This window comes from Haliotis rufescens, unplaced genomic scaffold, assembly GCF_023055435.1.
Source record: "Haliotis rufescens isolate VD_foot unplaced genomic scaffold, xgHalRufe1.0.p SCAF_71, whole genome shotgun sequence".
In the NCBI taxonomy this organism is placed as follows: Eukaryota; Metazoa; Mollusca; class Gastropoda; order Lepetellida; family Haliotidae; genus Haliotis; species Haliotis rufescens.
This window is the reverse complement of record NW_025964363.1, coordinates 1,685,982-1,698,526: the sequence shown is the minus strand read 5'-3', so window position 1 is coordinate 1,698,526 and position 12,545 is coordinate 1,685,982. Positions and strand designations below refer to the sequence as shown.

The 12,545-nt window shown below is 40.3% G+C and overlaps 1 protein-coding gene across 12 annotated transcripts in view; it reads left to right on the top strand.

The window, feature by feature from the left end:
- LOC124119459 (dystroglycan 1-like) overlaps window positions 1-12,545 on the top strand; it is a 98,410-nt gene that overhangs the window by 69,863 nt on the left and 16,002 nt on the right. For 6 of the 12 annotated variants that reach the window (XM_046481952.2, XM_046481958.2, XM_046481953.2 and 3 more), the window contains one exon: window positions 7,917-8,324. In XM_046481952.2, the coding sequence (XP_046337908.1) occupies window positions 8,022-8,324 (303 nt within the window). In that variant the 5' untranslated portion in view covers window positions 7,917-8,021. Of the gene's footprint in view, window positions 1-1,443; window positions 1,563-7,435; window positions 7,582-7,614; window positions 7,661-7,691; window positions 7,826-7,916; window positions 8,325-12,545 lie in introns of those variants that run through there. The other 6 variants (XM_046481959.2, XM_046481960.2, XM_046481963.2 and 3 more) reach the window with 6 other exon arrangements.

Genomic DNA, 12,545 nt, shown 5'->3' with positions numbered 1-12,545 from the left:
ATCAAATGGACACTGGTCATGATTGATGGATGAAATGACAGACACGCATATCAGCTCTTGATGTAGAAACAATTAATATTATCGTGCGTCTCTCGGGAGTCAGGACAGCGTACATATATTTTGTCTGCATATAAATTTTCTGCGTCCATTCTCTACATTTGTGCATTACGTAAAACCATGACAACCAAAGTTTGTCAGTCCTCGTGACTTAACAGAACTCTTTTTGCTGGTTCCATGTGCTGGTTCCATGTGCTGGTTCCGTGTGCTGATACTTGCTGTGTGTTGCTCATGTGCTGATAGAGCAAATAACAAGACAGTCAGAGACAATGTTAATGTTATATATATATATTATTAATATCCCAATGTGATAACCCTGTTTTCTGCAGACAGGGCATTACGAGTGTTATCCCCTGTCAGTGGCGACTATAAGGGCAGGATGGTAGTGTAATAAGATTGTGTGTTCTCTCAAGTGGGCAGTCCGCGGTCATCTTGTCCAGGTTACTGAGAGGCCATCATGTTGCACGTTACAGGAAGAAGATTTGTTATACATCACCCAAAGGGGCAGGGTACAAAGCATGAACATGACTAGTCATAATGAAAAGTTATAAACATTGACATACACAATGGTATACAAATGTTATCAAGGTCTAGAGAGGAGATGCAGATGTTCTTTGCATGAAAATTTTGTAAATGAAATATGAGATAATTTTTGCAAAAGGCACTGGTGGATTTAGTAGTATTTTAAGTGATATTGGGTGCATAGCTAAGACCGGTGATGATATTAGTTCCAGTCTCAGGTCTTTGTAGAGAGGGCATCGCAACAGAAATTGTTCCTCATCTTCTATTTCGTTAATATTACAGAAGGTACATATTCTTTTTTCTGCTGGAGTGTTTAAGTATCTTCCTCTCTCAATATGAAGGTTGTGAGCTCTTTAGCCTTTTAACTACTTTCAGTGTTCTAGTGCAGTGGTTACTGTCAGACAGGGTTTAATTTCAAATGTTCCCAAGGTGTCTGTGGTTTAGTGTTTGTGTTATGTATGTTACATTATTCTGTGTAGGTTGACCCGGTGCAGGATTCCCGCCGTGGCAGTCTTGGGAACTGTCTGACATTACATGGAACTATTAACCGAATTCTGTCACAGGCACATGTATACTTTGCAAATTTCTTGTGACATATTACTGTTATCAGCAGCTTGCAGTGGAATAAAAAAAATGTCTGCAATAATTTTATCTCTGCATTGGTAATATTAGATTTAGATTAAGTAATATTTCCTTATCATTATATTTCACATATTTGTATTTCATATTCCGTTGTCATAGTAATAAGTAGCTTGGTTTCATGTATGGCATTATCATATAAAAGATCATTCTAGTTTGCGAGCAGCTGGCTGGTGAATTGTTATTAGCATTCAGGCCTTGTGGGATAAACAAGCCAGTAGAAGTTGTCTCCCTTTGCTCATCTCCTGTGTGAGAGGAAGAAACGAAGGAAGGGTCATTGTTGCTCTTGGCTCTTGGCACAATGACACATACCTAACGGAGCCTGTGTGTGTAGTTACCTGCAAGTAAGTCACTCTCTTTAGGACAACATGCAACTATGTATTGCTCGAGCCAATTACCACTTATTTAGTTTAGGAGATTTGTGTGAGGGAGGGAGGGTCATGCATGCTACAAATACTCTATTCAGATCTGTGTCTCGGGTTTATAGTGGACTGGTGGAGTTACTAGATCCCTTGTTCCTGCCGAGCATAGAGATTTACAAAAAGGTGTTTGATGTTGAAATGGTATTATTTCCACTTGCATGTGTGACCCCGAGGTGGTTGTGGAATGTTGGGGTGAGGGGTTCTCATGTTGTGTTAGAGGGACAGAAGCCGGGGATTTACCTTTGTGTGAGCTGAAAGGACGAAGGAAATTGCTTTTGTTGGGAGTCTCAGGGGACGTGTAACCCCGGACTGATAATGATGGAACATTAGACTTGGACAGAAGAAAGTATTTAGCACCGAGGCTCGACAACACACCCCTCTGTGTAAAGAACTGTTGTTATATACTGTAGATAATGTTAAGTGCACATAGACATCGGTTGTTGCTGTTTTGTCAAGGGGTGTGTGTGTTATTGCATACATTTTGGTCATCCAAAATATAACATTAGTTTAACTGAGCGTGACAATGTCATATGTTTAACGATTTGTTTGCAGTGCTTACGCCGGTGTATTTGATTGTGAGTGTTTAACACAAGCTCATGCTACTGTCGAAATCCGACAATGGACTTGTTTTTGGCAGAGGTTTTTAATGATTATGGAAATGTTTTGTCATTTTAATGACCATGTCGTACTGACTGCGGAGGTTGTTGATTACAACTGCTGGACCAAGTGCTCACAACTCAAAAGGAATTAACCATATTCATGAAAAGCAAGAAATTTTCATATTTTCATTTGTCCCCTGTTTGAGCAGTGCTTGAAATGTGGAATGGCCGTGGTGTATGAATATTGATTTCATCTCTCTGTGGAGGAGGTTCATTCCGAATTCTCAATCATGAGTGTGGTTCAGCATGCACATCCCCTCAGAAACCTCAATCAGGGTCCTCGAGCACTTCAATGCGATGGCCCGATTGGGCCCTTACAGCCACTCCACATGGGGAAATAACAACTCAGAATAATCAGTTTTTGAATTTGGGTTCATACCCTTTTAACCCTTTATCTGATTCGTGACTCATTCAGCACCATGTGGGCCATTTAGTTTAATTCAATCAGCATCACAGTGTCTAATTGGATAAAGGCATTCACAGCCACATTTCCAGATTCCATTGACTTAAATGTGTAGAATTTCCACAGGCAGTGTAACTGGATCTGATTTGAGTGATTACAACATTTTTCTGTCCCAGATGATCTGACCTGCTACAAAAAGTTTGCCATGTTCACAGTTTTTTACTTCATACACAAAAAGGCTCCCTGAGTTATGACTGTTCTATTTTCGTTCTCCTTCTCCCTGGCCATTCCAAAGCTGTGGTGTTTTTCCGCAGTACAAATACCTTCCCTCTTAGACACAGCTATCATATCAAGAGATGTACGTAGCTTTGTAGACTAGCAGCATGGTGTGGAAACATTTGGTCAGCTTATTAACACTACTTCAGCCTCTCAGCTCCAGCTGACCAGCTGATGTCCTGATTGGTGCTGACAGCTGGTCACTTTATCAGGGTATACACAGCTATATCACTGGCGCTACATGCAGCAATTTCTACATTTACACACACACTCACCAGGGGGCACTTCGGACACCAGCATTGAGCAGAGACTTGTTTGTATTTCATTGATATTAATCTCGGTAGGAACGTGATCATTTCATGGGTCATGTCGGACCTCTACTTCAGACTGGGCTGTTGTAGGTCTTGTGTGCTGATAGGGTAGTGTAATGTACTGTAGAAGTACCTGCGGAACTGATGGGCAAATTGTTGGTCAGTTTGTTTTATTTTAATCTGTAGACAATTTTTTTCGAATTTTACATGTATTCACTTAAAAAAAACAATTTTTAATAAAATCTTATACTCTTATACTGTATACATGTATAAATTTTAAACAATGACATTTTTTGGGATTTTTTCATGTTAGTGTTGTTATATGCCAATCTGTTAGTAAAATGATTCATCTAGAACTGTCCAGATTCCATAGAGTACGGAGGTCTTCATTCATCCCCCATTATCACCTCCCAGTTAATTGCTGGGCACATATCAAAGTGATTGCCAAGTTTTATTGACATGGCCCGAGGCCACGCCCTCTGTCCCACATGTAAATCTCACTAACTGAGGTATTTAGTTTCCAATATTGATAAGACTTGACATGTGGTTTCATCCATTTCATTAGCCTGGCATGAGGCATTCTCAAGTGGGCAGATAGCTCTCTGTCTTCGGACAGTTGTAATCCTTCTTGTGAGGGGGGCAAACAGAAGAGCCAAGGGGCACCTGTCCATCCTAGAGGTCAGTGGGAGGAGAACGGAATGTCTAGTGGTGTTGTGTGTGAAAGTGAATGTGATCCAGCTGAGAATGTATTGTAGTCGGACAGTCACAAAGGTTGGGTGCAGGCGGAGAGGAGGCAGCCAGGTATTCAGTCTTAGTTACAACGCCAAGAGTTGTTAAGAACGAAAAGGTGAGATTGATTAAGGCATTCCTTGTCCCCATTCTAAACATTCTAAAGTCCATGTACTTCAAAGTTGGGAGTTTAAACTCTTGTGAAAGCTGAATACTTTGTGAACAAATATATAATGGATTAATTTCTATGCCTATCTGACTTCTTCTATCATGTGGTTGTACCTTACTTCCATTCTCCATGGGTGCAGTTTATGAATTGATTCTTTCATGATTCTGGACAGAATAGATAAAACTGTCATGAAGTCCTTGACTGTGAATGATGGCCCGGATCCCATTAATTCATTAATATGTTGCCTCAGGGGATGAGGCGGTATTGTCAGTATACTAAATGTTGCATCTGCGATGTAATCAGTGACATGACAGATTAAGGCTGAGAAGCCATGCCGGTCCTTGTAGTGTTATCACTAGGAGAAGGCTGTAATACCTCCACTTGGTCCAGGGGACGTTACGTAACCCTGGGGGTCAGGTATGTGGACAGTACCAAGTTATTGGCCCTGACGTAACAGCTAGGTAGGGTCGGTGTGGACATTGGGGTGTTAGTGGCACGAAGTCACTTGCAGATCAAACGGTGAAACAGGATGTTTGTGTATTCTGTATTGCTGTGTTGATGTATAATGTTCCGATATGTAACTAGCGTGTTCTGTGATGATTCTGTGATCCTGCTGCATGTTTCAGCGTGTGGACTTAGGACTACAGTAATTTGAGGAATCTACATTGAGTATGTATTGAAAAAAAGTCGACAAACGTTTCCATACACATGAGAAATATCTGCCCAAAACAGTCAATTGTACAATTTCGACTCTCACGAGCATGTGTTAATGACTCACTATCAAATAGTGATGATACCTGGTATTTGCAAATGTTTAGAGATGGTATTGTTGTTTTTTTCATTGATTATTATTTTACAGTTTTGATAGCTTCAGTTATTTTCTTTATGTTACTTGTGATGTGAGTAGATGCAGAATATAAATAACAAAATATAAATAATAAAATCCAAAAGGAGCCCAGAGCAGTTTTTAATTTCAGGCCTAGAGCTGAGGTAATCTAGACTTGCCCAATCATTCTAGACTTGAGTTGGACTCCTTGTTTAGTTTATTCTCTAGGGTCTGGGAGACAGACTAGCTGGGAGTGTGCATCAGGGATTCAGACATATTCCTGGTTCTTTGATATCAAATCACTGTCAACTTTCCTCAGGAATCCAAAAAAACTTGGCATTCTTTTTCCTCATGGGGTATGAAGAATTAATGTAGGGCAAATATCATTGTGTGCAGAGGTGGTGAAGAAAGGCTTATTTCTGAACCTTTTTATGAAAGCCAGTGAAATGGGAAACGCTTAGCGATAATTTTTGTGGATATTTGAGAATAGCCTGTCGTGTGATGTTCTGGTTTATGATGTAAATAGACAAGGCACACAATGATGGAGGTCTGAACCCATGGGCCAGCGATTACTGGGGTGTTAACCCTTGAACTGCCATTATCTTCCTCCTACAACAGTGTCATCCAACTCCACTGTGTGCATTTGTAGGTGAAGTGTTAACTCTACAAAACACTTTCGACAACAGTGTAAGTTATAGATTGCATCAAAGACGCTCGGGTTCCTATGATTACAAAGGAATTGGAATCGGTAATATTTTACCATTTTCTGGCATGATACTTTGTTATCACATAAATGGATGTTATTACTCAGGAAAAGAGGTCTAATTAGATGAGGAAGTTGATCAGTGGATTAATATTGAGAGAATCATTTCTTAAAAGGGAATCTCCCAAATGCATGGCGAGTCTAGCCTGGGGACGACCACTAAGACAGACCATTACAGGTGTGGATGAGCTAATGTAGACTAGGATGTTAATGGAGGACCAGGTTGGTTAACAGAGAAATGTCAGAAGCATTACTCAGAGTACATCTAGACCAGTATGGTCATGTCGGCAACCTCCTGTGTGCTCCCCTTTCACGGTAGGGCAAGCTTGTGATTGAAGATCTATCATAAATGAAGATCTATCACTTTGATTGAAGAAACAGTAAATATATGATAATATATAAAAATAAGAAATGAAATGAAATTTAAAAATAAATATTAAAATACATATTGAAATAAATATTAAATAAAACAAAATAAGATTAATATCAAATTAATTCATAATATAATATGAAAGACTGCATTATAGTAATGATGAAAATAATACATTTTATTTAGGTATGTTTTGTAATAGCTATGTTTTGTTTGATTTGGGGTTCAGTAGAACCTGATATATTATCTCTTAGATGGTTAAACAGTTTTGACTGTAGTGGCGCTGTGTAATGTGGGCTCCCTGATCTATCATGGATCGAGTTATTGCAATTATTTACACACACATCACGAGATATGCTGAAGGTGGATGTCTAAAAGTTTCTGACCCTACAAACTCAGTCCTCTTTACATGTTAGCAGTTAACGTGATGGGCAAATATTGATGCCTAATTTTGTGGTGCATTGTTTTAAAGTTCATTATACATCCGTGTCAGGGCTATAAATATCTGATTGATCGCATTATCAAATTAGAAATAAATCCTCCATGTAGTCAAAGATTTATATCATGTCCAGGGTGATCAACTGCCGGATAGTAACCATGAATATAAAGATGGGTAAAGAGTGAATAGGGAAGCTCAAATCTCCCTCCCTCCCTCCCCACAATAGCCCAATGATACCGGTCTTGACCACTTGGGCTGTCTTGACCACTCGGATGTCTTGACTGACCAGTGTTTATTTGTAAAGAATCTCATCTCCTGTACAGCTGACTATGTCTGTCAATTCCCGGAGATCATTTAACTGATTCAGTTGCTGTCCTGCCTGGCCTGTTTATTTAGCCTGATCTCTGCCCCCACCTCCCCAGCTTGGAGCCAGTCTAGCAGAGCAGAGCATCAATGTGAGCGCTACGCCCAAGATGATGCCAGTCTATGTGTACTTTCAGCTCATCTCACCAAGGTTTGAAAGTCTACAAGAAACAGGGTCCAGGGAAGCATTATAAATATTGGTCATATGACCTCATAAGAAAATCAAAAGCTATTGTAGAAAGCCCCCTAACTTGACAGTTTGTTCAGCGGCTATAACATGAGGAATGATTGCAATGGAGTCGTTCGACCTGCCGAGCGGCATATCTTGTCATGCAGCCAGGCACACAGCCATGAGTGAGAGGCATGTGGCTATATGTTCGCCTGAGCTTCCTCTTGGTGCGTAACCATGACAAACATTTCCTTTTTTGACTGCATCATGCCTGCATACTTGGTAAGTAGGGTTTGGTCTGCCTCCTGCGGCAGCCACTCGTAACATTGAATGTCGACATCTGGCCAGATGTACGTCTGCCGCATCTGTTCTTTTGACGTCTGCTCTTTCCCGCTCTTTTTCTGATTGACTTCTTGGCTCCGGAGAGGGAAGAGCCCGAGAGGGGGTGCCTTTTAGGTTGCAACGTAATGTCATTAGAACACAGAGGAAGTCAGTGCTGGTGAAACGTGATACCATAGTGTCAGCTTAACTTTAAACATATTTGTATGAATTGCTGGCTTTTAATCGGGCTGGGATGGGAGGAAGTGCTGTTATTTAGATTAACTTTCTTTTCTATGGCAGCAGGTGAAGGAAGCTGAAGTTGTTCGTACAGTCAGGAGTGTTTGTGTTATGACTGCAAAGGCTTCAACCTACAGATTCCTGATCAATGTATTTGACTCACATGAATAACTGAACTGTTTCCGATTTGCCATTTCTTGGCAGACCTCTGTCTGTATTAACGTGTGTCTTTGTGTTTCAGGTGATATTCTCCTTGTGATGTGCTGAGCAGGACTAGGAGAAGGATACACGCGATTCTGTTTCCAGGATTAGCTGTAACGGTTGATACAAATTGTGGATTACTACTATGACAGAACATCGCTGTGAGTGTGGGAATATGGTCAGGTCAATGTGTGGTGGTGCGTCAGTGAGCAAGATGGCCATGATGTTTGTGATGGTCAGCCTCATGCTGGTCGGTGTAGGACATTGCAGTGTCAGTGTGGTGGATTCCAATGATTTGTTGGGAATGAATGGCGTTGGATCTAGAACTGGTGATGAATCGTCAGTGTCATTGATGTGGGGTATTGCCGATACGACGGCCTCAGTCGGACACTTCTTCAACTACACAATTCCACATGATGCTTTCAGAGGAAACGACCTCAAATATAAAGTAAGTAATTTTCTTTTAAATTATTAATTTCTGTAATAAAACAGTTTAAAATATAGATTATGATGTAGTATACAAGCTATATGCTGCATATAACTTTACATTATCTAAGTCGGTAAGAGGATATATAGTTTATTCATATTAAGTCTCTCATAAAAAATCTCCTGCGATAGTTCATGCCGCCTGTAAGCTGTGGTTAATGCGTGGCTAATTTGTTGCCTGAACTAAAGAACCCTGATATAATGCAGCACGCTGGGTATAAATTGTTTGACCTCTCTGACCTGGTTTTGATAAACCTGGGAGAGATACAGCCATACGTTGTTGATTAATTGGGAGTCCGTGTGTTGCTGTGTCTCTGGTTCTGTGCAAGCCATGTCACCATTCTCTCAAACATGTCACATCTGCCAACACACTGACTCTCTCCTGATACAACAGCAGACATTGTTGTTGGTCTCCACTGGTCTGTTTGTTGTAGTATTACCCTAATGGGAAAAGTAATGATCCACTCAAAATGAAATGTGTATCATACTTATTATAGACCTAGTTCTACGTCACTGGTGAATTCATATTATTTAGATCACCTCTGTGGTCTTGTGGTAGAGTGTCTGCCTGGAGAGCTGAATGTCATGGGTTTGATCCCTGGCCACGTCATACCAAACGACGTTAAAAAATGGTACTTGTTGTTACCCTGGCGCTTGGCATCAAGGGGCTAAAACAAGGAATGGCCAGCTCAGTCGGTATACTGTGTCTGAGTAGGGTATTCATGTTAAGCTGCAGCATAGTACCTCAGTGGGCTAGAACTATAAAATTGGCATTAGTCTGAACTAGTACAAGCACGCACACACACACACACACACAAACGAGAGCACACACACACACACGTGTATGCATGTCACTCTTTCAGTGCAAAAATCTTGGATGCAACACTAAACCCCATTTTACCTCACCTCATATTATTTAGTATCCGTCTCTCAAAGGGTTGTTGCATGGAATGTAAACATAGTGATTACTAGTTTTATACTACTCAAAAGAAGTTACAAACACCCAGTTTGTTTAGTTAGATCTACCATGAAGGATTAACTATATAAAAACATGGGTGTTCCTAACTCTTGAGTAGCATAATGAGGCATGAATGTCATTTAATCCGTGACTTAAATAAATTTCCCATCGGGGACTAAGTGTATTGCCATGGCAATATTCGGAAATGTTGTCAAGCAAACCAGTCCTACATGGAAACGGTTATACTGAATAAACGTGTCGGTCAGTTACATCAGTTAACTAGATATTGATTTATGACCTATTTAATAGAGTAACAATTATGTCAATAAATAGTGCCATTCCGCAGACATTTCTAGACCAGCTCAGAGGCTTGGCTCCAAGACTTCAGCAAATGCCAGCAGTAATTGTGTAACTTGAATTACAAATACCAATTCATGTGATTACTGTAATAACGAATTATGGCTTTGTGGAGGTGACTTGTATTTCGCTGATGAGACCACTACAGGGGAAGCACGGTTTTACAATTTAATTTAATCCTGAATGGCAGTGAATGCTATTACCTCTGAATCTAATGACTTAAAAATGAACAAAGGAACATGTTTTTCCCAATTTGCCTGTAAAGGGCACTCGGTTTAGAATCCTCCATTGATCCTACCTCTTTGGAAGTCAGAGTAGCCTTGGAATCGGCGTTCAAGGGATCCTTGTCATAACCCTAGATTCAGATGAGAAAACCTTGAGTACTGCTTGTTTTCAAACACGGAATCATATAAGAGAAGATACCATGAGTGTGAAAAGTAACCCCTGGCAATCATGGCTTTGTGGGTGATTCCCTTCTCAGGGTGCTATCAGATTTATACACTTGCGTATTCCACACAACCAACGCGGACATGAATAAAGGCTATGTTTAATTGCACCCTGTGCCATAATAGTTTTTATTGGATCCATATTTGGTCATCACATTCGGCTTCCTTGTGGGTGTTTTTCTAGCCTAGTTCCATGTGATATTGACCGTTTTAGAATCAATAAGTCATGTCTTGAGGATGTTCCCATGTTGCTGTCAGTGCATGGGGAGGACTTGGCTGCGGAGGAGGGTGTGGGGTTCTTCATAGCACGACAGATTAACTGGAGTAATATGAAAGGATTGGGTGGTCCTTAAATATTTGTCGTATATTTGGTTCCTACAAACCTGTATTACATGGCTAGTGGTAGGAATGCAGCATCTTCAGTTGTGTAACCTGTGTCGTCTTTGTTCACTGATGCGTCTCCAAACCAGTTTGTACACAAGCGTGACCAACCTTATGGGTGAAAAATCACATTTTAAATTTTCATTATATTTTAAAACTACAGCATCTTCAGAACACAAAAGTGTAATTCACAAGCTTCAATTCATATTGATAACAGATAGATGGCTATCTTCACTGTTGTATGTTGACACCAAACGTCTTAATGATGTCTAACATTGTATCCTAGCACCCTTAAAGTTCCTTTTCTCCTGATGGTCACATTTATCTTTTCTTGAGCAATCTGTCAGAATCAGCCAAAATCCATATCCTCTGAAAAGGACACCTTCAGTGTTATGATAAATGAAAGGTTATTTTAAATATAAAGCTTAATATTTAATAAATGCCAGAAAATGGTAGGTTAATATGCCATGTTATTTGTCCTCCAGGCAACCTCTAGTTAGCATGGTTAGATGCAGTACACTGTTTCCAAACATCGGGACACACATGGTGTAACACTGTTTCCAAACATCGGGACACACATGGTGTAACACTGTTTCCAAACATCGGGACACACATGGTGTAACACTGTTTCCAAACTTCGGGACACACATAGTGTAACACTGGTCCTTATTTCCTTCAGCTTGGGTGTTTCATTCCAGAGAATATCAGTATTAATAAAACATGACACATATTTTTTAGGCCAGTTATCGTCATTCAGATGCATATATTAATTATTTTGAGACGTAAATCTATCCTACAGCGTGGGTCGGACATTGGAATTATTGGTAGCAGTTGATTGTGTGTCATGTTTTATTCAACAAGCATTTTATTTTATTTTCGGAAATCGGTTTGGTCATGCATACATTCATGATAGTCATCATGACAATGCCATTGTGTTAAGCTTGTGTGAACCTTCCCCCGTTTTGTCATAAGGTGAGGATGACAGCTGTTCACTAGACATAGATCAGTGAACAGATCTGTCGCTGAAAAGAGGTCACAAAAATGGCTGCTTGGCTTACGATAACAAATATAAATCTGTGGACATATCTGTGTCAATGTTGTATTTGTATTAAAATAAAATCTAGCTGAAATAAGAGGTTTGTATGAGAGCATCCATGAAATTCTTGATGGTTTGGGATTAAACCAAATCATTGGGGCAGTTTGATGAGATTATGTTCTTTTTCTGTCCTTTCTACCTAATGGTTTCTGGGTTAGCATATATCACTAGAAATCTGTGCAGTGAACTGCATCAAGGGGTGGGTCCGACTTGAGTCTTGGTTGATGGTGTCATTGTACCCTGGTGGCATAGGTCATTGCTCATGATGTCAATCATTGGATTGTCTGGATAATTTACACTTGGGGCGATGGGGTAGCCTAGTGGTTAAAGCGTTTGCTTGTCACGCCGACGACCTGGGTTGGATTCTTCACATGGAATATTGCTAAAAGCGGCTTAAGACCTCACTCACTCACTCACTCACTCACTCACTCATCTAAAAAGCCAAAGATTTTGTAGAGACCCTGTCATATTGCTGCCAAACAACCTTTTCTACATGCTCAACACAGGTATAATATTTCCAGATGACTTGTCAACCTGACTGGGCACTAACTAGCATCAGGTGCCAGGGCGTTATCCTGGTCGCTTTGTCTGATTTGTTTTGACTAAAGAGTGCTTGAGCCTGAAATTGGTGTAAAAGGTGGATTGGTTTTCCCTTGTTCTCGTCCAGCCCACTGTATGATCTTGCATACTTGGTCCTAGCCTTGCTCCAAGGCTGTACTGAAAGAAAAGTCCATGGATGTGTAGTAATTCTGTCCTCCTAATAGGCAAGTCTAGATATGTGGACAGTGACTCCAGTCTCGTATAGGGACAGCTTAATCTTATTATTTACATAATCTAGAACTTATTATTTAAACTAATGATTGTTGCCTTAGAGACTTGTGCAAGTTTAGGCTGGTCTCACAAGTACTGTATCCATAGTTGTCCCATGCTGACCAAATCAGGGTT